Source organism: Leucopleurus acutus, assembly GCF_964270905.1.
Source record: "Leucopleurus acutus genome assembly, chromosome: 7".
NCBI lineage: Eukaryota > Metazoa > Chordata > Mammalia > Artiodactyla > Delphinidae > Leucopleurus > Leucopleurus acutus.
In genome coordinates, this window is record NC_139150.1 from 33,739,479 (window position 1) to 33,765,005 (window position 25,527).

The 25,527-nt window shown below is 44.3% G+C and overlaps 1 protein-coding gene across 1 annotated transcript in view; it reads right to left on the bottom strand.

Moving 5' to 3' along the window:
* NANS (N-acetylneuraminate synthase) overlaps positions 1-25,527 on the bottom strand; it is a 29,185-nt gene continuing 3,658 nt past the window's right edge. Inside the window, exons 2-6 of the mRNA XM_082842257.1 lie at positions 17,560-17,775; positions 5,870-5,969; positions 4,909-5,063; positions 2,000-2,266; positions 1-231 (exon numbers count right to left, since the gene is read on the bottom strand). Of these exons, the coding sequence (XP_082698383.1) occupies positions 22-231; positions 2,000-2,266; positions 4,909-5,063; positions 5,870-5,969; positions 17,560-17,775 (948 nt within the window). The 3' untranslated portion in view covers positions 1-21. The remainder of the gene's footprint in view (positions 232-1,999; positions 2,267-4,908; positions 5,064-5,869; positions 5,970-17,559; positions 17,776-25,527) is intronic.

The window sequence follows — 25,527 nt, forward strand, 5'->3', positions numbered from 1 at the left end:
TTCAGAGAATGGCACTTTATTTTAAGACTTGATTTTTTTGCCATGATTTTCTACCGATTCCTCCATGATGGTGTCGTCTTCTTCCACAGTGACCAGGACCTTCTTGCCCACCAGACTGAAGATATCTTCAGGAGGGTAGCCTTTGGGCTCACCCACCTTCACAGTGAGCATGTCCAGTGTTAGAATGGTGCCTTCCGGAATTTTCACTTTGGCCACCACAGACTTGCCCAGCTGTGGACAAAATTAAGACTCAGTGCCAGCCTCACAGAAATAGTTAGCACACGTTGCTTTATCCCCAAGGTCCCTGATCAGTTTTCTCGCACAAGGTTACCTGGATAGCAGGGACTCTGTTTTCCCCCTTCGGTGCCTAGAACAGTATCTCACACACAGCAGGGACTCGGCCAGTGTGGGGTGGACTCAGAGGAGGGGCCTTTATAATAAAGGACTCAGGTTATGTAGCCAAAGAGAGCCAGATCCGAATCCCAGGCAGCTGGGTACAAGCTGTGGCTGAGTTTCTCTGTAAAATGGGAAATAACAGTGTCTCTGCCCTGTCAGATGATTACAAGGATTCGTGATAATAATGTATGTAACCTACCTGGAACATAGACTGCTCTCAGTAAATTAAAATTATGATTGCTTTTGTCATCGTCCAGTTCATCACATTTTAAACATGGGGAAACGGAGGTCCACGGAGGGCGGGTAAGCTGGCCAAGGTTGCGAGGAGCCAAGATGAGAACCTGGGGTTCCTGACTCCTGGCCCACTGCTCGAGGGACACAAACCTTGTGTCCTCCTTGCTCAGTACAGTAGCAGTACAGAGGGCGCACAGACGCTGAGTATGGAAGGGAGCCTCTTAGGAAGAGGCAGATAGGCTGGGCAGGTGAGGGGAACAAAGGAGACCTGAAGCTCATGACCAGTGTTTCTAGGTCTTGCCCATAGATGCTTTTCAACAAAGTATCTAGTCCAATACTCTGCATCTTCCAGGTAAGGGCCACGGAATCAGTTCTGGAATTTATGCCAGGACAAAAGGTCTGTCGGCAGATGATTATCAGGTTCTGCATCCTCTGGTACCTCACTGTTTGCCCAGGGAGCCAGGAGGCTCAGAACCAAATTAAGTGCTCAACTGCTATAACTCTCATTCCAGTTTCTGGGCCAATTCTCTCCCCTTTTCTTGTATAAGGTAGTTTGTTTCTTTTTACTGTTATTTTAATTTCCTGGTGTATATGCATCTTTAATTTGAGGGCAGCAAGTAGGCCCCACTGGGATAAAAGAGCACTCCTCTAGCAGGCCTGGTGTTAGATCTTTGTTCTGGCCCAGACAGCCTGCAGCGTTTGAGGAGTGTCTGCTTCCCTGGCAGCCCCGGGACGCCTGGCTCTAGACTCAGAGGCCGAGCCAGGTATAGGCCATGGCTTCCGGGAAGCCCAGATAGTCAGTGTGCCAGGCAGGGCTCGCGGGCCTCCCCGTCCCCTCTGTCTGAAGGTTAACGCTGCACAGCTCAAACTGCTCCTGAGGGAACGTTTGCGTCATTCCCCACCAACCCCGTGACAAGCCCCACCCCCATCCATCCATTGCCTCCCACGCTTAGGGATGCCTTGACATAGCACAGGCCCTCCTCCCACTGCCTCATGGGGCCCCTCTGCCTGGATGTCCCTCAAGGATTACCTACTCCACGGGACCCCAGACTTGACCTACCCGCGTGCCTCACGAGGGGCCCCGGATACCACCCCCCTTTACCCGGGGTCTAGAGCGCTGGGGCCAGAGGCTTCAGAGACTTAATGGAAAACTGTAATATGCCAGGGAACCAGAGAAACAGCTGAAGTTCCTTAAATAACCAGTTCCTCCCGCTGCTAATATAAACCCCAAAAAACTCATAGGCTCCGAGCGACATCCCTGCATCATTCCACTGGCCTGGGCTCAGGTAGGGCTGGTACCAACTACCTCTCAGGTAAGCGCACGCGGCCCCCTCTCAACAGTGGCACCCGGCAGGACAGAAGAACCCACCTTCTCGTTGCAGGCCATCTCACAGGGCAGCAGCTGCTTGGTCGGGGAGCCCAGGGCCCTCTCCACGAGGCGCACGGACCGCACTAGCTCGGCCAGCTCCACAGGCTCCAGCGAGGCCGAGTGGTCACTCCCCTTCCAGGTCTTGTCCAAAGTTATGTGACGCTCCAAGACCTTGGCCCCCAGAGCCACTGCGGCCACAGATATCACTATACCCGTTTCATGCCCAGAATACCCTATGGGAATGTCAGGAAAGAGCTTCTGATATTCCTTTAAAATAGAAAAAGGGAGGGAAAAAAAAGTTAAATAGTGTGGTACTTTCCGCATACATTCTAGAGTCAGGCAGACCTGAGTTTGAGGCCCAATAAGCTCCAGGAAGCCTCCGAGGCTCTCTGAGTCTCTCCTTCCCAGGGATAGCAGTACCTGGTGGGAGCTGCTATGAACTTGTGGAGGGCACTCAGCACACTGTAAATGCTCAAAAATAATGGCTGCTGTTATCAGGAACACATCTGAAGAATGTTACACACTGCGTAAACCACGAAGAAGAATAACAGAACTATAACCAAATGCCTAAACCCATTCAAAAAGCATCTGTCACATTTAATTAGCCTGAGCTGCTGAAAGCAAGTATGCTATATGCACAAATATCACCATCAATAATACATACAGCCCAATCTCAAAACAATCCTTTGGTGGGAATGCTAAATAATTAATTAATTGGTTATCTATAATTCACTGGATGTGACGAAAGACATTCTAAGTGGAGTGAGCCTTGTCAGTGAGGGTGACCAGAAAGCTTAAGTACAGCAGAAAGACCCAGATGGGAATTAATAGAAGATAAGGATGGCTGAGTGGCAAAGGCCTTGAAAACCAGGCTTAAGGGTGTGTGATGGACAAAGAAGTGCAGGTTGCTAGGTCAGAGGACTCACCCTGCTGTGACAGGGGTGGGCTGGGCCTGGGGGGCAGGCTGGCAATTTAACTCTGATGGTGCCCTGCTCTAAAGAGAGAGGATGTGAGCATACCTCAGGTGGGGATGGAAGGGATATGGGGACCACACTTCACAAAGGAAGAAAACTGAGGAAAATATTTGGCGTCAGACACACTAACTTGTTAATTACGGTAATCTCTGTGGGATGGGATTACAGAGGATGTTCATTTTGTATGTTATATATTTCAGGGCTGAATTTTTTTTTAAACCATGTTTAAATTTAAAAAATAACATGATTTAGAGATGAGCTAGAAATGGAGAAAAGACTACAGAACTGGGAGAGACAGAAACTTTAGTTAAAAAGAGAGTAGTGTCATTTCAAAAAAGGTTAATTTTTTTTTTTAAGTTAAACATGAAGACTCTAAAAAAATGTATAAGAGCTTATATAATCATGGGGGGAAAAAAACCCGCAGAATGTCATATACGGTAATGAAAGAAAAATATAAAAGAAAAACTGGTTAATTGCAGTATCAGGATTGTGTGTGTATATATTTAGAATTCCACTACTCTTACTATAATGTTTTTTGTACGATAATTACACACCTATATATTTCCAATTAATTATGTTTCGGGAGCTACCAGGAGGAATTGATAGAGATGGCCCGAAACAATAAGAGACAAAGAATTCTACTCCAGCTTTGCCACCAGGATGCTGTGAGATCTCAGGCCAGGTAAGGACTGGACCTCGTCACCTGTAAACCGACTGAAGTGGAACAGACAAAATGCTGGGAGAGAGACAGCTCTCTCAAGGTTGTCACTGTAACAACTCTGACCCTCAAGGATACTCAGAATCAGAGAGCTGGTAAATAACAGAGAGTTGGAAGTAGGAAAAGCCAGAAGTTTCAAGAAGGTCTCCTACAACTCAATATGAAGAAAAACGGATTTCTATACACCAGTCTTCATATCTGCATTATTCACAATAGCCAAAAGGTGGAACCATCCCAAAATGGTTTTGTTGTGCTACCATCACCACCATCCATCTCCAGGACTTTTTCATCATCTCAGAGTCAAACTCTATACTCATTAACACTAACTGCCCATTTCCCCCTCCCCCACTGACAAACAAAATGGGTATTTTGTTTGTCAATATGGAGAAAAATGGTGTATTTGTACACCAATGTTCATATCAGCATTATTCACAATAGCCAAAATGTGGAACCATGCCAAATGTCCATCAACGGATGACTGGATAAACAAAATGTGGTACATATATACAATGGTATATTTTTCAGCCTTAAAAAGGAATGAAATGCTAACACATGCTACAACATGGATGAACCCTAAAGACATTATGCTAAGTGAAAGCAGACACACAGAATGACAAGTACTGTACGGTTCCATTTATTTGAGATACCTAGAGTAGTCAAATTCATAGAGACAAAATAGAATGACTGCTGCCAGGGGCTCGGGGAGGGGAAATGGGCAGTTAGTATTTAATGAGTATAGAGTTTGACTCTGAGATGACGAAAAAGTCCTGGAGATGGATGGTGGCGATGGTAGCACAACAGTGTGAAAGTACTTAATGCCACTGAACTGGACGCCAAAAAATGGTTAAGATGGTAAATCATATGTATATTTTACAAAAACAAACCCACAACTCACTAAGAAAGCCAGCGATTCACAGAAGACGGACCGCTGATGGCCAATACACACAGGTAAAGAAAATGTATATGGACAATTATGAAGACTCCCCCTTAAATTTTATAATGAGAGAAATTAAGGTTGGTTTTAAGAAAACGTAATTTGTAATCTTTAGAATGTATCTGACTCCTTAACTGCATAGTTGATTCTAATTTGATTCTGCAACAGCAAGATCGTCAAAGGATGTTCGAATTACGAAGCATGTCAAGACTGGTTAGAATTTGGGCTGCATCTTCCCCACAGCAAACGGCCCAATCAGACAAGGGCCCTCCCTCGGGCTCACCGAGATGACGCACAGGTTGACGTCCTCGGGCTGAAGCGGGTACGCACTGGTGCACTGGAGGAAGCAGAAGTTGGGGTTGAGGGGCTTCACAATCTGATAGACTTGCTTCATGGTGTCCATGGACTGCATCCCACTGGAGATGACCATTGGGCGGCCTGAGGGACCCAACACCAACACCATCATCACTTTCTTTTTAGGGGTTCTGACTCTCCCTTAAGCACACCCCTGCTGTTGGTTTCATCATTCTACTGAACCCCGCAAACATCTCTTAAGCACTGTGCCAGCCACAGTGGGGGAACAGAGGTGAGCCTGGTGGGTTCCTGTTCTCAGCCACGGGAAACATAGACTTCCCTCACCCCCATAACATTATTGTTCAGCAAAGTGAACCCAATTAAGAGGAATTTCACACTCCTTAGAGAAAGATGAGCATCTCATTGGATTAAGAGGTTGCACAGTGTGGTAGGGTGAGCACTGCCCCAGACTCAAGAGTGTGAGGCCCGGGGCGGCCAGCGTCCTAGCTGTGTGTTCTCAGATGCCTCGTCAGTGAAGTAAGTAGAAAGCAGCATCATCATATGACCTGCGTCAGTCCCAGGATTGTCATGAGGATCAAATGAGATCAGTCATGTTGTAAAACCACTTTACAAACTGTGATGTGTGGAGGTTGGATATTATACCTACAGAATACTTCTCAAAGTCAGAGCTTCCTCTAAGAAGTTTGACACATACTGTCATATCCTTAATTTTATATAAATATTTTCTTAGAAATTAAAAATAATTTAAAAATTCTTTTAAAAAACTGTCTTATTTTTCATTTCTTTCCTTGCAAGTCAGCACATGAAAAAGTGGGAGGATAGGCTGACTGGAAAATCTGTCTTCAGGAGACTCCTTTAGCGGGTTATTACTAGCGGGGTGAAAACATGAAGGTCTGGACTCAGATGTATGACAAAAATTAAACACTCACCTTTTCTGGCTGTCTTTTCCAGATAAGGGAAGTTGTTAGTGTCCCCAGATCCAACTTTGAAAAATGGAACATTCAGTTCATGCAGAAACTCAACTGCCATCTACAAAAATCCAAGAGGGAGCTCCTTTTCACGACTGTTCAGAAGCACTGTCCTGAAGACAGGCGAGGAGCCACATACGAAGAGAAAAACCCCTCTTGCCCAGCAAGAGGGACTCTCTCAACAACTTGAAAGCAGACACAGATTCGTTATGTCATGTCATTCAAATTCAAACATTCCGTCATTCATATCCACCCATCCATTTGTCCAACAAACACTGCGTGCTGGCACACACTGGCTATGAGCAACTGGAAAAGAATCGGAACCCTGGCCAGACCTTCCTTCCCCAGGGGCCTGGAGCCCCAGTAAACAAACGAAAAAGGGTCATGACCTAATCCTGACCCAGCAAAGCAGGCAGTGAGCAAGTGAAAGTCCCTCAAAGGCCTTATCCTTTCCTCAGGACCAAACAGTCAGAAGAGAGGCCATTTCAATCCTTGCCAAAAATAGAAAAAATGGAGCGTTTGATGGCCTAGCCCTGACACACTGATCCACAGCTGGCGGGGCCCATCAAACCCAAGCCCTTTCAGACCTCAAACTATGCTGCCCACAGAAAAAACGAACCTCAGTCACTTTTTTGGACACAACGTCACTGTTTGAGGTTACCTCTCCAGGGCCCTTCACCATCCTTACCTGGGATTCATCAATAACACTCAGGAAATTGGCAAATGTCAGCAAATGCTTGCTGAAGGAATCGGTGGACCACAAGTTTTAAGAATAAAATCTCAATTTGCTGTAAAATTACAATTTTACATTACTATTACTGTTTTCATTACTATTTTTTTTAAATTGAAGTTGAAAATCAGAAGTAGGGCGAATCAATGTCTTGGAACGTTTCCCAATATCTAAGTTCCATCTATTAAAATGCTGGCTGAGTCTCAGAAGTAACTTTGGAAGACTTGATTAGCTAGGTCAGTGCTTCTCACGCTTTATTACGGGCACACGAACCTGCCATGGATCTTGCCCAAATGAAATGCAAATTCTGATTCTGTTGGTCTAGAGTGGGGCCTGAGAGTCTGCATTTCTTGTAAGTTCCTGGGTAACACTGCTGTTACTGCTCCGTGAGTCATACTCTGAGTAGCAAGTAGCAAGGTTACCAGCATGAAAATCCAAAGGGCTCGGGGGTGGTAAGGAACAATATGAGAAGGCAATTCTGCAGCAGGTTCTTTAAATCAACCCACTACTGCCGGAGCTCCCTTCCATCTTCCCAGCAGGTGATGAGCTACTCCAATCATTGGTCTCACTCAGAGAATCACCTTCCTCATATGTTAATCCTCTAATAATGTAGGGGTTAGAGCTGCTGGTGATTCATACAGAGTGACCAACCAGCCAGTGAACGGTTCAAAGGCAGAAGGCAACCCCCTCGGTCTAAGAGACACCTCTCAGGATGGCCCAGGCGCCACTCCCCTCCAAGGTGCTAAGCCACCACTGCCTTCCCCCACTCTGCTTTATGTCTTCCTCGTCTCTCTCTTCCCTTCCACAGTTTTCTATGTCACTCTCTCCTGTGTATGTATCTCTCGTACTGTTAACCAGCCCTAAGGTGGAACTGAAAACCATTTGTTTTTAATATATTTCTTGAACAAAGTCTAATGTTCCCACCCTTCTCACTCCATCTGGCAGATGAAGAGTGTTTTCTATTTTAAGAGGGAAAACCCTATGCTAAGTTTTCGTCTGTAAAATGCTCTGTTTGTGAGAGCATGGCTCATGATGAAAAAGTCCCCAAGGGCATAAAGAGATGGATGAGCCCACTCAGGAGAGGTGCAGAGCGCGCAGGGGCAAGGAGGGGCCAAATGCAGAAAACACACTTTGCAAAAGCTTACCTACACTACTGTATAGCCCAGGGAACTCTACTCAATGCTCTGTGGTGACCTAAATGAGAAGGAAATCCAAAAAAGAGGGGATATATGTATATGTACAGCTGATTCACTTTGCTGTACAGTATAAACTAACGCAATATTATAAAGCAATTACACTCCAATAAAAATTTTTAAAAAGCTTACCTACACTGATTGTAAAATCTGCATGGAGCTCTACAATTTTCAAGTAGGAAAAGGGGAAATTCCTGCCGGAGGAGAAAGGTGCATCTCGTTTTGCAGCCCTCCTGGGGAGCCAGCCCCATCTAGTGGCCATTTAGAAAACTGCCATTTTGTCAATCCTTGGTCCAGGAAGATCCCACTGCCACGGAGCAACTGAGCCCGTGCGCCACAACTACTGAGCCTGCGCTCTAGAGCCCGCGAGCCACAACTACTGAGCTCGCATGCCACAACTACTGAAGCCCACGCACCTAGAGCCCGTGCTCCGCAACAAGAGAAACCACCACAATGAGAAGCCCGCACACCTCAGCAAAGAGTAGCGCCTGCTCGCTGCAACTAGAGAAAGCTCGCGCACAGCAACAAAGACCCAACGCAGCCAAAAATTAATAAAATTTTAAAAATAAATAAGTAGAGAAAGCATTCTTTAAACATTAAAAAAAGAAAAAGAAAACTGCCATTTTGGATTAATCCCTGCAAACGGTGCCAACTTCCATAGTAATCTGGAAGGTACTAGCCTTCCATCCTGAGGCAATATTACTGTGCCCAGGGCCCCTCAGTCTAGGTCAGCGCCAGTGGCTGCCTTCTCTCTGTGGACTCCCTGGCTTCCTCTAGCCCTGCCCACGCTGCTGTCTGTCCTCCTTCCATCTACGGGTACAATGCAGCCAGGCAGTCTCACAACTTCTCCTCCCTCCCACCCCACACATCATAAAGGCTTTCTGAGTCTGTCTGAAAGGAACTCGACTGAGTATGACCCTCCCTGGGCATCCAACTGGGTTAAACACACAGAAAACAGTCCCACTAGCAAACTGGTTTGGGTAAAATGCTGCACTGTTACACTCTCCCTTAGAGGGTCCCAGTAAATACAATTGTCTAGCTATTTTACAGTGTTTCCACACTTATTCTACTCAGAACCCTTATTTATTTGGGGAAGGGGCTTTGATTCTAAATTAATGAATTAATAAGGAACCCCCTTCCCACAACGTGTGCCCACAGAACCCCCTTTCCACATCATGTCCCATGAGAAATTTGGGGGCCCGCTGATCTAAGGGGTAACAGAAATGACAGGAGTGGAGCTGGGATTTTTCTAGAGCTGCTTCCACTCCCCTTGGTTTCTGGATCCATGGTGATGAGCTGGGGGGAACAGGGGGCGCTGGAGAGCTGCCCAGGGTGAGGAAATGATGAGGGGGGAAGCACGGAGCCATAAAGGCTGGGCCTGCCCTCAGCCCGGTGGCCCTGTCAGAGTGCACCACGACGTAGGCAGGGGGTGCCCTGTGGCAGAGGTGGTGGAGGAAAGAGGGCACCGTGGAGGCAGGCGCTGGGAGGGAAGGGCAGCTCTGCCGGAATGGGTCTCCAGGGGCCACCTCTATGTCACGGCTCCCATTTGCTTTCTCAACAGAACCCTCCATTTTGACCAGACACTCTGCTTATTTCAGTCAAGTTCCACATGCCTCCGTGCAGTTTTGACCGTGTGCCCTGGCAGTTTTCTTGGTCTTCACAAAATTCGTTCCACCATGCCTTAACCTTTCCTCAGCACTCAAAGAATGCCCTAGGACAGCACACAGAGTGGAGAAAATCGGCACTCAATAAATGCCTACTATCCATGAGGAAGTTTGGGTGGGTAAATACTCAGAGATACTTGCCAGGTAAACACAGAACAAGGAACCAACCCACCTCCAACAGCCGGGTAGACAGGACTTGCTGGTTTGGCAAAGGGACCTGGCCGGCAAAGAAAATTAACTTGCAAAGGCTCTTAAGAATGCATTTCTCCTTACTGCCTATGCCCAGGTCAGTCAGGAGACTAGTGGGGAACAAACAGCATTCTCAGGAGAGAGGAGCCTCCCTGCCCTGTTAGTGTGAAGCAGAGAAAAGGGTTCTGAGCAACAGAACAGCTGTCATTCAGTGGGTACAGATCTTGCACCTCCTAGACTCACCTCACTGGGTCCCCACTGCAGCCTCTGGGGTGGGCATCTTGATTACCCCGTTTTTACAGATTGGACACGTGTGGCTCAAAGAGGCTACATGACCAGCCCAAGCCCACCGATCAAGTGCTAGTACCAGGACCTGAACTCAGAGGGTGTCCGCAGAGCACGCGTTTATACACCAAAGAGAAGTGCTTCCTGGGAAAGCAAGAGGGTACCTGCGGAGAGTCAGCCCCAGCTACCAACACCCAGCCAGGTTCCTCTCCTTCTCCCACCTGCTCCTGATTCCCACCTCGAAGCCACCGGGGAGTGAAAGACCTAAAGAAGTGACTTCCTGAGCAGATGCAAGGAGATGCACCCCCTTCAGAGTCCACAACCGGGAGCTCCGGTGCCTGGAAACGTGTACTGGACAGGAAAGTTCTCATCCCAAATCCAAGTCACCTTAGTGACACTATCTCTGATTCTATGCTGGCTCAGGACAACAGAGCAGGGAGAGCCTTTGGATAGCAGCTTGTTCACACACAAAAGGAAATGGAGGCCCACATCAGGGAAGGGACTCTTCCAAGCTCACACTCAGAGCAGAGCAGGGCAAGGACCCGGATGTCCCGATCCTCAGCCCAGGCTGTTTCCTGAACCGTAACTAACATCGCTAAGCGCTGGCTGTGTGCTGCGCTTTACATGGGTGATCACATTTAATCCTCATAACAACCCTACGAGATGGGTTCAGCTGAAGAAACAGAAGCACAAAGAAGGTAAATAACCTCCACCTGGACTCAGCAGGCATGACAGGCAAAACCATATTCAAACTCAAAATGTGACCCCAGAGTCTGTACACTTAACCACGGGCCCATCCAGCCAGAGTCTGCACTAGAGAGCACTCTTAGTACTGAGGACTCTACTGAGTTTCTGTTTATGCAGGTTCTACCTATTCATATTTACTGAATTAAAATATGTTAAGGGACTTTCCTGGTGGCACAGTGGTTAAGAACCCGCCTGCCAATGCAGGGGACACAGGTTTGAGCCCTGGTCCGGGAAGATCCCACATGCTGCGAAGCAACTGAGCCCGTGCGCCACAACTACTGAGCCTGCGCTCTAGACCCGCGAGCCACAACTACTGAAGCCTGTGCACCTAAAGCCCGTGCTCTGCAACAAGAGAAGCCATGCAATGAGAAGCCCACGTGCAGCAACGAAGACCCAATGCAACAAAAAAAAAAAAAAAATTTTTTTAAACCAAGGATTTTTTTTTTAGATTTTAAACTTTTTATTTTGAGATAATTAATAGCTTCACATGTAGCTGTAAGAAATAATACAGAAAGAACCTATGTACACTTTACAGTTCCCCCCAGTGGTAACATCTTGCAAAACTACAGTGTAATATCATAACTGGGAGGGTAAGTTTGATAGAGGCCACCGATCTCATTCAGATTTCACCATTTTCAAATGTACCCATCTGAGTGTGCTCGTATCTAATTCTCTGCAATTTTACCACGTGCCCAGACTCACGCGGACCACCACCACAGTCCGATACGGAGTTATGCCACCACTACAAGGCTCCCGTCATGTTACCCCTCTATAGCCACATCAACCTCCAAGCCCTCCCCTCCCTAACTCCTGACGACCACTAATCTGCTCTCCAGCTCTATAATTGTTATTCCGAGAATGTTAAATAAGCAGAGCCGTACGGTATGCAACCTTCTGAGAGAAGCTTTTTCACTCAGCACAATATCCCTGAGATCCATCCAAGCTGTGGCAGCCATCAGTTTTCACTCCTTTTTATTGCTGAGTAGTATTCCGTGGTGTGGATACGCTACAGTTTATTTAATGATTCATCCCCTAAAGAAAGTTTGGGTTCTAGTTTGGGGCTACCACAAATAAAGTTGCTATGGACACTCATATACAGATTTTTGGGTGAACATAGGTTTTCATTTCTTTGGGGATAAATTACCAAATGACAACGGGTGGGTCACATGATGAGCACATGTCTAGTTTTATAAGAAACTACCAGTACATGTCAAGTGGGTGAATCGTACAGTATGTGAATTATATCTTGATAAAGTTGTTTTTAAAAAAGGAAAGAATTTTCTAGAATGTACCGTTCTACATTCCCACCAGCAATGCATGAGAGGTCCATTTTCTCTGCATCCTTGCCACAATTTGGTGTTATCATCAGTTTTTTTTTTTAAGATTTAATTTTATTTATTTTTGGCTACGTTGGGTCTTCGTTGCTGCGCGCGGGCTTTCTCTAGTTGTGGCGAGTGGGGGCTACTCTTGGTTGCGGTGCTCTGGCTTCTCCTTGCGGTGGCTTCTCTTGCTGTAGAGCACTGGCTCTAGGTGCACGTGGGCTTCAGTAGTTGTGGCGTGCGGGCTTAGTTGTTCCACGGCATGTGGGATCTCCCCGGACCAGAGATCGAACCCGTGTCCCCTGCATTAGCAGGCGGACTCCTGTCCATTGCGCCACCAGGGAAGTCCCATCACTTTTTATTTTAGCCTTTAGCCATACTGATAGTTGTGCAGTGATATCACATTGTGGTTTAAAACTGAGAAATGTTTAAATTACAAGAATAGACAAGCATAAAAGAAAAAACTAAAAAAATTGGACATCATCAAAATTAAAGATGTTCGTGCTTCAAAGGACACCATCAAGAAGTGAAAAGATACCCCACAGAATGGGAAAATTTTTTGCAAATCATGTTTCTGATTAGGGACTTGTATCAGGAATATGTAAAGATAAATAACCCAATTTTAAAACTGGCAAAGGATCTGAATAGATATTCCTCCAAAGAAGACACACAAATGGCCAATATGCATATGAAAAGATGCTCAACATCATTAGCCATCAGATAAATGCAAGTCAAAACCACAATAAGATATCACTTCACACTCACTAGGATGTCTAGAATCAGAAAGACATGTAATAACAAATGTTGGCGAGGATGTAGAGAAATTGGAACCCTCATACATTGCTGGTGGGAATGTAAAATGGTGCAGCCACTTTGAAAAACAGTTTGACAGTTTCTCGAAAAAAATTAAACATGAGCTACCGTATATACACCCAAGAGAAATGAAAATATGTTCATATAAAACATGTACATGGATGTTTGTGACAGCATTGCTCATACTATTCATACTAGCCAAAAAGTGGAAACAATCCAAATGTCCATCAACTGAGATGTGGATAAATAAAATGTAGTCTAGCCATAAAATTGAATGGTATTCAGCAAGAAAAAGGAATGAAATACTGACACATGCTATCACCTAGATGAACCTTGAAAAAATGTTGCCATGTGAAAGAAGCCAGACACAAAGGACCACATATTATCTGATTCTATTTACATGCAATGTCCAAAAGAGGCAAAACTATAGAGATAGACAGGAGATTAGAGGTTGCCTAGGGTTGGGAGAATTGAGGGAATTGAGCAATGACTGCTAATGGGTATAGTTCTTCCTCTTGGGGTGATAAAAATGTTCTAAATTGATTGTGGTGATGGTCGCACAACTCTGTGAATATACTAAAAACCATTGAACTGTGCAATTTAATTGATTGAACTGTATAGTATGTCAATAAAGCTGTTAATTAAACACTGGGAAACCAAAAAATTCATTTGACTTGCTCTATTGATATATTCACTTTATTGCGGTGGTCTGGAATTGAACCCACAATATCTTCGAGGTATGCCTGAATGCTTATTCCAAAGACAGTACTAGGGATCCAAAATACATCTGTACACTTCCTTGGAATTTCTCTCCAGAGCCTGTTTATGGGCCCTGCAAAAACTAATCTGCCTCAAAATGAACCTCCAGGGACTTCCTTGGTAGTCCAGTGGTTAAGACTCTGTGCTTCCACTTCAGGGGGCACGGGTTTGATCCCTGGTTGGGGAACTAAGATCCCGCATGCCGAGAGGTGTGGCCAAAAATTAAAAACAAAAAAACGAATCTGCCTCATTACTGACTTTTTACCAAGTTGGTCAGATCAAAAGTTTCACCCAGGAATTTTAAGTCTATTCACATTTGACCCAAGAACAATCAGTTTCTTGAACCCAAACCAGCCCTCTCCAAGGACTAAGATTTAGCTGTCCCTGAGTGAATGAGCCCTACAGGCAGTTACCAAAGAGCAATCCCCAAAGGTTCTGAACCCACAGTACATGAAACAAGCACGGAATGAAAACTGTCATTTCTTGGGCATGACCTTCCTATCAAGCTATTTCCTAAGCATGGACTATGGGTCAACACTGTGCCAGGACCTGGGTTCATGAGGGTGTACATGCTCCTCAGGTCAAGCCTACCTCCTGGGTATTTTTACTTTTATTTATTTATTTTAAAAATAAATTTATTTATTTATTTTTGGCTGCATTGAGTCTTCGTTGGTGCACGCGGGCTTTCTCTAGTTGTGGTGAACTGGGGCTACGCTTCGTTGCGGTGCGTGGGCTTCTCAGTGTGGTGGCTTCTCTTGTTGCGGAGCACGGGCTCTAGGCACGTGGGCTTCAGTAGTTGTGGCATGCAGGCTCGGTAGTTGTGGCTCGCGAGCTCTAGAGCGCAGGCTCAGTAGTTGTGGCGCATGGGCTTAGTTGCTCCGCGGCATGTGGGATCTTCCCGGACCAAGGCTCAAACCCGTGTCCCCTGCATGGGCAGGCGGATTCTTAACCGCTGCGCCACCAGGAAAGTCGACTTCTGGGGATTTTTAATCCACCCCCTTGCCCTTTACCTATGAGGAAACAGGCCCGAGAGATGCAAGAAGAGTATGGTCTGGAGGGCAGGCTCTGGAGTCGCCTAGGTTGGAATCAGCCTCTGCTGATCAACAGCTACTGACAGCTAACCCGCTCCGTGCTCTAGCGTCCTCATCTGTAAAGTGGGAATAATAACTGTCCTATCTCAAGGGGTTGTTAAGAGGAGTAAATGAGCTGATACATTTAAAATACCTAGCACAGAACCTGGCAGATCATAAACACTCAAGAAACGTTGAAGATTCTTACTTTTAATCACTCAGCTAGTTAATAGCAAGACCAGAAAAAACACACAAGTCTTTCAGATCCCAAAGCCCACAATCTTTTTTGTCTAACATTTTTGATTTACAGATCCTTTAAGGATCTGATAAAAACCATCAACGCTCTCTTTTGTTTGGCTCACTTATTTACTTATTCACTCAACAAACATCTCCTGAGCACCTACTACGTTCCAGGCACTGGGGATGCTGTGGTGTTAACAGCCTAGTGGAAAGGAGCAATAGTTAGCGGTAATTACAGAAGTAAAGAAAATCGGGAGACAGGACTTCCCTGGTGGTGCAGTGGTTCGGAGTCTGCCAGCCAATGCAGGGGACATAGGTTCGAGCCCTGGTCCGGGAAGATCCCACATGCCGCGGAGCAACTAAGCCCGTGCGCCCCAACTACTGAGACTGTACTCTGGAGTCTGCGAGCCACAACTACTGAAGCCCGTGTGCCTAGAGCCCGTGCTCTGCAACAAGAGAAGCCACCACAATGAGAATGAAGAGTAGCCCCTGCTCACCGCAACTAGAGAAAGCCCGCACGCAGCAACGAAGACCCAATGAAGCCAAAAATAAATAAATAAATTAATTAATTAATTAAAAAAAAAGAAAACCAAGAGAACACAACAGAAGGACGGGCCTGAAACAAGCAGGGGCACAGGAAGAATTTCCTGAGGAGGTACTATTTAAGATGGGATCAGAAAAATGCCCAGTAACCACTTTAGATAGGTTTTCCTAAAAATATGTCCCCTTTTCCCCAGGGCATCTCTTGGGCCCAAAGACTCTCCAGCCACCAACATCGAGAGTGGTGAAGAGCAGGGGGGAAGCCCAAAGGCTCTCCTGAGCTTTGGGAAGCCACACACACCCAGACGGACGGCCAGGTGGCAGCTGAGGGACTGCAGAAAGCACACTGCACTAGGTGTCAGATCTGCCCTCAAGACCCATTTCCCAGCTGTGTGACACTGTACAAACTTCCTGGCCCCTCTGAGTCTCCATTTCTTCATCTGCAAAATGGGGCATAGTAGGGATAAGATATATTACTGTAAGCGGGCTACGGAACTGAAGCCTGGACTTGTCAAGTTTCACAGACACCTAGGTTCTCTGCTTCCCCCCCTTTTTTAAACTACCAATGGTTTAGGCTAGAGTTATGTTTCTTTTGACTCAATTTACAGACATATCTTAGGGTTGGAATAGTGACACAAAAGGTCAGAGGCCTAGCGAAGGAACTGGGCTCCCTTCAAATATTCTAGTTGACTAAAAGAATCCTAAGTGTTTCAAGAGCCTTTAAAATGTTGTTTCATCTAATGATCCATTACTTCAAAGCTATCCTAAGGAAACAATTCAAACCACAGAAAAGAAGATGGTCATCTCAGCATTATTTATAACACAAAAAACTGAAAGTAAAAACATAACCTCATGTTCAAACATAAAGAAATGGTTACATACATTATAAATCCTCAAAAGAAATACTACACCATCATTAATAACTTTCAGCACAAGATATGGAGAGCTACATGTCAATTATATCTCAATAAAGCTGAGAAAAAAAAAACAAGATATGGGTAAAAGCTGTAGATAATGTTAACTGGGAAAAGCATGCACGGAACTCAACATTCACAAATATAACAACTAGGAAATAAAATATGCACATAAAACAACTTCAGGAGGAAATATATAAAGAGAGCTGCCAGGGACTTCCCTGGTGGCACAGTGGTTAAGAAACTGCCTGCCAATGCAGGGGACACGGGTTCCATCCCTGGTCCGGGAAGATCCCACATGCCATGGAGCAACTAAGCCCGTGCGCCACAACTACTGAGCCTGTGTGCCACAACTACTGAAGCCTGCGTGCCTAGAGCCAGTGCTCCGCAACAAGAGAAGCCACCGCAATGTGAAGCCTGCGCGCCGCAACAAGAGTAGCCCCCGCTTGCCGCAACTAGAGAAAGCCCGCCTGCAGCAACAAAGACCCAACGCAGCCAAAAATAAATTAATTAATTAACTGATTAAAAAAAAAAAGAGCTGCCATATAGAGATTATGGGTCAGTTTTTCTCCCTTTTTTCTGTTTTCTAAACTTTCTGTGACATTGTATAACATTGTATAATTTTTATAATTAAAAAATTTTTTTATATTTGAAAAAAGAGCACGTAAAGGAGTCTTGAGGCAGGTTACAGAGCAGACGGGACCCAAGACCTGGCACCAGCTGGACTCGTCCAGTATGTCAGCATGGCCATCCTGTGTGTTACTGCCTTCTGAATCATGCAATGCCACCTCACCCAGATAAGCCACAGCCACTCAGCAAGGGGAGGACTCCTGTCAGAACTGAGGTTTCCTGAGTCCAGGCCACTTTCCACTGGGAGAAAACTGGCCCAGTGTGGCATCTTCCACAGGCTTGAGGGACTCTGGGGTTCCAGGGTGGCTGGCCCCTACTCCCAGAGACAGCCTGCTCTGAAAACTATGGTTCCCTGCATCACTGGGCCTCTGATCCCCCTGGCCTCCTGTTTAGTTGGGCATTTATCTTGTTAATGCTATGGGGAACTCTAGGTCCAGAAAGCACAAAAAAGTCTAAAGTGAGCAAGGGCTGGAGCTGGCTCTAAGCCAAAGCCACAGGGCTACCTGATGTCCCCTAGGTCTGCTAAAATGACAAATAGCAGCGTGGCAGAGGGCTCACCTCATCCATGCCGGAGGCAGTGAAGAAGATGCCAACCTCCTCGGCATATTTCTGCAGCTCCTTGTACTGGGCGTGGCTGAATTCCAGGTGGCGTTTGTGCTCCCCGTACGTCTTCCCCCAGGAATGCTTCGAAGTATACGGCCTCTCCAAGGCTTTCCGATTAAACTTATACTCCAGCTCACTCTTCTGGAACTTGGCACAGTCAGCGCCACACTCCTGCAAACACACATTAGGGCTCCTTTAATGACCCTGCACAGATTCTGAGAGACGAGAGAAGTGTTGGGGCAACTGCTATGAAATTATTATCTTTAAAAATAACATCGGGGGGCTTCCCTGGTGGCGCAGTGGTTGAGAGTCCGCCTGCTGATGCAGAGGACACGGGTTCGTGCCCCAGTCCGGGAGGATCCCACATGCCGCGGAGCGGCTGGGCCCATGAGCCATGGCCGCTGAGCCTGCGCGTCCGGAGCCTGTGCTCCGCAACGGGAGAGGCCACAACAGTGAGAGGCCCGCGTACCGCTAAAAAAAAAAAAAAAAAAAAAAAAAAAAATAACATGAATTGACAGACGCATTAAGAACTCCCAAAGAAGAGAAACAGGAAAAGCAAGGAAGTCTCACAGGAATAAAAGGGTGGGGATGGGGGTTCTGCTGTATTTTTCCCTCTTAAAATGTAAAAAAAAAAGGGGAGCTGCTTTGTTTTGTATTATAATATTAAAAATAATTAATCAAACAGTCAAAGAAGATTTTAAGTTGTGTAACTCGGCAGAGGATATGAAAACTGGGCCAGAATTTAGGGGAAAAAGTCAGAATCTGACTTAACTCTGACTCTCTTGGATAAGTCACTTCCTATCTCTGGACTCAGTTTCTCCATCTATACAAATGGCCATTTGGACTAGCTCTAGGACCTGTAACTTGCTGAGGAGCCCCTGATGGGGGTGGGAAACAAAGGAACAACTGTGTTTTTAGCTGTTCTGCACATCTGCTTTTCTGCACGGCATCTCGTTTGAACAAGAGGTTCTGGGGCAAAAGCAAGCAAACTTAGAAATGCCCCAGCTTTACTTAACAGAAGCTATAATATAAAAGCTGGATTGTCTGACTATAAAAGCTGTAATTTTATTGCCAGTCAGCCTCCAATCTTTCAAAATTGTTTTTTAAAACCACTCAACAGATAGATTAAGCAAAGCTCTCTAAAGTCTCAGCTTGCTGACATTTCTGTAGACACAGAGGTCTTCATGCTGCTGGAAACCTCAGCTCCAGAAATGCCTGTGCTGAGAGTGCTGCTTCTACTCCTGGAAAAATCAAAAGATGGCACAGTCAGGACTTGATGCTGGATAGAAGTTCAGAGAACATTAGACCTGAAAGTGACCTTGGGCAACAGAGTCCTCATTGTCTAGATGAAGAGCCCAAGGCCTAGAGTGACCTGACCAAAGCTGCACAGTGAGTCTCTGGCAGAGCTGGCCAGAGGGCTTTCCTGAACGCTGCAGAACATGATCTTCACAGAGCACTGCTTCCTTCCCTTTGCTTCTCACCTCCGTCTGAAGAAGTAGACTTACCCTCAAGAAGTTAAAAAGCTTGTCTCCACCTAGGCAAGTAGTAAAGTGAAGTAAAACAGCAGAAAGTACTAATGATAAGAGATAAGATAAAGTTCTACCACATTCCACCTGACAGCAGTTGTATGGGGAGGACAGCAGGTTCCTCCTCTTCTTTTCTCAGCTTCTTTCCTAAATATGACAAATTTCTCTATCTGTTTAATGCTATGGTCAACTCTTGGTTCAGAAAACACAACCACTGTCACTATTTTACCATAATGCTGATGGTTTCTTTGCTCAAGCTTTTATTGCTTCTCTACTGGCAAAAAGCAAGCTACAGAATGAGCCAAGGTGTGATGTGCCCTTTGCATCAAAATTTGAGAGTTAAAAGTATATTCAATCAGCAAATTTCTAATTGTAACACAGTTATATTTTTATACATATTATATAATTATAATAACATTTTGTTGTAATAAAATAAAAATAATTGGGTGAACAAAGAAAAGAACAAAGGGTGTCACTCATCATCCAATTATACAAAAGCTTAAGTTGCAGCCCACTGTAGTCACCCACAGAGAGTGAGTCCTAAGAGGAACTCAGGATAGAAAAAACAGGATGAGGGATTCTGTGCTTTGGATAAAAAGCCCCCAGAGGAGCTTCTGGGTTGGCGAACACGTGGAGGTGATGGGAGAGTGGTGCGCCTGGAGAAGTCATGGGAAGTCTGCTCCCATTCCCCGTGCCTTGCCCTATGCATCCCTTTCATCTGGCTGTCCCTGAGTTATATCATTTTATGATCCACTGCGGATCTACCGTGTGGCTGACAGGGTCTTGGTGCTCCAGCCGGGTGTCAGGCCTGAGCCTCTGAGGTGGGAGAGCCGAGTTCAGGACATTGGTCCACCAGAGACCTCCTGGCCCCATGTAATATCAAACGGTGAAAGCTCTCTCAGAGATCTCCGTCTCAACGCTGAGACCCAGCTCCACTCAACAACCAGCAAGCTCCAGTGCTGGATGCCCCATGCCAAACAACTAGCAAGACAGGAACACAACCCCATCCATTAGCAGAGAGGCTGCCTAAAGTCATACTAAGTTCACAGATACCCCAAAACACACCACCAGATGCGGTCCTGCCCACCAGAAATACAAGATCCAGCTTCATCCACCAGAACACAGGCACCAGTCCCCTCCACCAGGAAGCCTACACAACCTACTGAACCAACCTTACCCACTGGGGGCAAACATCAAAAACAACAGGAACTACGAACCTGCAGCCTGTGAAAAGGAGACCCCAAACACAGTAAGTTAAACAAAATGAGAAGACAGAGAATTACACAGCAGATGAAGGAGCAAGGTAAAAACCCACTAGACCAAACAAATGAAGAGGAAACAGGCAGTCTACCTGAAAAAGAATTCAGAATAATGAGAGTAAAGATCCAAAATCTTGGAAATAGAATGGAGAAAATACAAGAAACGTTTAACAAGGACCTAGAAGAACTAAAGAGCAAACAATGATGAACAACACAATAAATGAAATTAAAAATTCTCCAGAAGGAATCAATAGGAGAATAACTGAGGCAGAAGAACAGATAAGTGACCTGGAAGATAAAATAGTGGAAATAACTACCACAGAGCTGAATAAAGAAAAAAGAATGAAAAGAATTGAGGACAGTTTCAGAGACCTCTGGGAGAACATTAAACACACCAACATTCGAATTATAGGGGTCCCAGAAGAAGAAGAGAATAAAAAAAGGGACTGAGAAAATATTTGAAGAGATTATAGTTGAAAACTTCCCTAATATGGGAAAGGAAATAGTCAATCAAGTCCAGGAAGCACAGAGAGTCCCATACAGGATAAATCCAAGGAGAAACACACCAAGGCACATATTAATCAAACTATCAAAATTTAAATACAGGGCTTCCCTGGTGGCGCAGTGGTTGAGAGTCCACCTGCCGATGCAGGAGACAGGGTTCGTGCCCCGGTCCGGGAGGATCCCACGTGCCGCAGAGCGGCTGGGCCCGTGAGCCATGGCCGCTGAGCCTGCGCGTCCGGAGCCTGTGCTCCGCAACAGGAGAGGCCACAACGGTGAGAGGCCCGCATACCGCAAAAAAAAAAAAAAAAAAAAAATTAAATACAAAGGAAAAATATTAAAAGCAGCAAGGGAAAAGCAACAAATAACATACAAGGGAATCTCCATAAGGTTAACAGCTGATCTTTCAGCAGAAACTCTGCAAACCAGAAGGGAGTGGCAGGACATATTTAAAGTGACGAAAGAGAAAAACATACAACCAAGATTACTCAACCCAGCAAGAATCTCATTCAGATTCAACAGAGAAATTAAAACCTTTACAGACAAGCAAAAGCTAAGAGAATTCAGCACCACCAAACCAGCTTTACAACAAATCCTAAAGGAAGTTCTCTAGGCAGGAAACACAAGAGAAGAAAAGGACCTACAATAATAAACCCAAAACAGTTAAGAAAATGGTAATAGGAACACACATATCGATAACTACCTTGAATGTAAATGGATTAAATGCTCTAACCAAAAGACATAGACTGGCTGAATGGATACAAAAACAACACCTGTATATTTGCTGTCTACAAGGGACCCACTTCAGACCTAGGGACACATACAGACTGAAAGTGAGGGGATGGCAAAAGATATTCCATGCAAATGGAAATCAAAAGAAAGCTGGAGTAGCAATTCTCATATCAGACAAAATGGACTTTAAAATAAAGACTATTACAAGAGACAAAGAAGGACACTACATAATCATCAAGGGATCAATCCAAGAAGAAGATATAACAATTGTAAATATTTATGCACTCAACATAGGAGCACCTCAATACATAAGGCAAATGCTAACAGCCATAAAAGGGGAAATCGACAGTAACACAATCATACTAGGGGACTTTAACACCCCACTTTCACCAATGGACAGATCATCCAAAATGAAAATAAATAAGGAAACACAAGTCTTAAATGATACATTAAACAAGATGGACTTAATTGATATTTATAGGACATTCCATCCGAACACAACAGAATACACTTTCTTCTCAAGTGCTCATGGAACATTCTCCAGGATAGATCATATCTTGGGTCACAAATCAAGCCTTAGTAAATTTAAGAAAATTGAAATCATATCAAGTATCTTTTCCAACCACAACACTATGAGGCTAGATATCAATTACAGGAAAAAATCTGTAAAAAATACAAACACATGGAGGCTAAACAATACACTACTTAATAATGAAGTGATCACTGAAGAAATCAAAGAGGAAATCACAAAATACCTAGAAACAAATGACAATGAAAACACGATGACCTAAAAGCTATGGGATGCAGCAAAAGCAATTCTAAGAGGGACGTTTATAGCAATACAATCCTACCTCAAAAACAAGAAACATCTCAAATAAACAACCTAACCTTATACCTAAAGCAATTAGAGAAAGAAGAACAAAAAACACCCGAAGTTAGCAGAAGGAAAGAAATCATAAAGATTAGATCAGAAATAAATGAAAAAGAAATGAAGGAAATAATAGCTAAGATCAATAAAACTAAAAGCTGTTTCTTTGAGAAGATAAACAAAATTGATAAACCACTAGCCAGACTCATGAAGAAAAAAAGGGAGAAGACTCAAATCAATAGAATTAGAAATGAAAAAGGAGAAGTAACAACTGACACTGCAGAAATACAAAGGATCAGGAGAGATTACTACAAGCAACTATATGCCAATAAAATGGACAAACTGGAAGAAATGGACACATTCTTAGAAAAGCACAACCTCCTGAGACTGAACCAGGAAGAAATAGAAAATATAAACAGACCAATCACAAGCACAGAAATTGAAACTGTGATTAAAAATCTTCCAGGGCTTCCCTGGTGGCGCAGTGGTTGAGAGTCCGCCTGCCGATGCAGGGGACACGGGTTCGTGTCCCGGTCCGGGAAGACCCCACATACTGCAGAGTGGCTGGGCCAGTGAGCCATGGCCACTGAGCCTGCGCATCTGGAGCCTGTGCTCCGGAACGAGAGAGGCCACAACAGTGAGAGGCCCGCGTACCGGAAAAAAAAAAAAAATCTTCCAAAAAAAAAAAAGCCCAGGACCAGATGGCTTCACAGGCAAATTCTATCAAACATTTAGAGAAGAGCTAACACCTATCCTCTCAAACTCTTCCAAAATATAGCAGAGGGAGGAACACTCCCAAACTCATTCTACGAGGCCACCATCACCCTGATACCAAACCAGACAAAGATGTCACAAAGAAAGAAAATTACAGGCCAATATCACTGATGAACATAGATGCAAAAATCCTCAACAAAGTACTAGCAAACAGAATCCAACAGCACATCAAAAGGATCATACACCATGATTAAGTGGGGTTTACCCCAGGGATGCAAGGATTCTTCAATATATACAAATCAATCAATGTGATAAACCATATTAACAAACTGAAGGAGAAAAACCGTATGATCTTCTCAATAGATGCAGAAAAAGCTTTTGACAAAATTCAACACCCATTTATGATAAAAACTCTCCCGAAAGTAGGCATAGAGGAAACTTACCTCAACATAATAAAGGCCGTATATGACAACCCCACAGCCAACATCGTTCTCAGCGGTGAAACATTGAAACCATTTCCACTAAGATCAGGTACAAGACAAGGTTGCCCACTCTCACCACTATTATTAAACATAGCTTCGGAAGTTTCAGCCACAGAACTCAGAGAAGAAAAAGAAATAAAAGGAATCCAAATTGGAAAAGAAGAAGTAAAACTGTCACTGTTTGCAGATGACATGATACTATACATAGAGGATCCCAAAGATGCTACCAGAAAACTACTAGAGCTAATCAATGAATTTGGTAAGGTAGCAGGATACAAAATTAATGCACAGAAATCTCTTGCATTCCTATACACTAATGACGAAAATCTGAAAGGGAAATTAAGGAAACACTTCAATTTACCATTGCAACAAAAATAATTAAATACCTAGGTATAAACCTACCTAAGGAGACAAAAGACCTGTATGCAGTAAAGTATAAGACACTGATGAAAGAAATTAAAGATGATACAAACAGATGGAGAGATATACCATGTTCTTGGATTGGAAGAGTCAACACTGTGAAAATGACTATATTACCCAAAGCAATCTACAGATTCAATGCAATCCCTATCAAATTACCAATGGCATTTTTCACAGAACTAGAACAAAAAATTTCACAATTTGTATGGAAACACAAAAGACCCCGAATAGCCAAAGCAATCTTGAGAAAGAAAAACAGAGCTGGAGGAATCAGGCTCCCTGACTTCAGACTATACTACAAAGCTACAGTTATCAAGACGGTATGGTACTGGCACAAAAACAGAAATATAGATCAATGGAACAGGATAGAAAGCCCAGAGATAAACCCACACACATATGGTCACCTTATCTTTGATAAAGCAGGCAAGAATATACAATGAAGAAAAGACAGCCTCTTCAATAAGTGGTGCTGGGAAAACTGGACAGCTACATGTAAAAGAATGAAATTAGAACACTCCCTAACACCATACACAAAAATAAATTCAAAATGGATTAAAGACCTAAATGTAAGGCCAGACAATATAAAACTCTTAGAGGAAAACATAGGCAGAACACTCTATTACATACATCACAGCAAGATCCTTTTTGACCCACCTCCTAGAGAAATGAAAATAAAAACAAAAATAAACAAATGGGACCTAATGAAACTTAAAAGCTTTTGCACAGCAGAGGAAACCATAAACAAGATGAAAAGACAACCCTCAGAATGGGAGAAAATAGCTGCAAATGAAGCAACTGACAAAGGATTAATCTCCAAAATTTACAAGCAGCTCATGCAGCTCAATATCAAAAAAACAAACAACCCAGTCCAAAAATGGGCAGAAGACCTAAATAGACATTTCTCCAAAGAAGATATACAGATTGCCAACAAACACATGAAAGGATGCTCAACATCACTAATCATTAGAGAAATGCAAATCAAAACTACAATGAGAATTCACCTCGCACCAGTCAGAATGGCCATCATCAAAATACCTACAAACAACAAATGCTGGAGAGGGTGTGGAGAAAAGGGAACCCTCTTGCACTGTTGGTGGGAATGTAAATTGATACAGCCACTATGGAGAACAGTATGGAGGTTCCTTAGAAAACTAAAAATAGAACTACCATACGACCCAGCGATCCCACTACTGGGCATATACCCTGAGAAAACCATAATTCAAAAAGCGTCATGTACCACAATGTTCATTGCAGCTCTATTTACAATAGCCAGGACATGGAAGCAACCTATGTGTCCATCAACAGATGAATGCATAAAGAAGATGTGGCACATATATACAATGGAATATTACTCAGCCATAAAAAGAAACGAAATTGAGTTATTTGTAGTAAGGTGGATGGACCTAGAGACTGTCAAACAG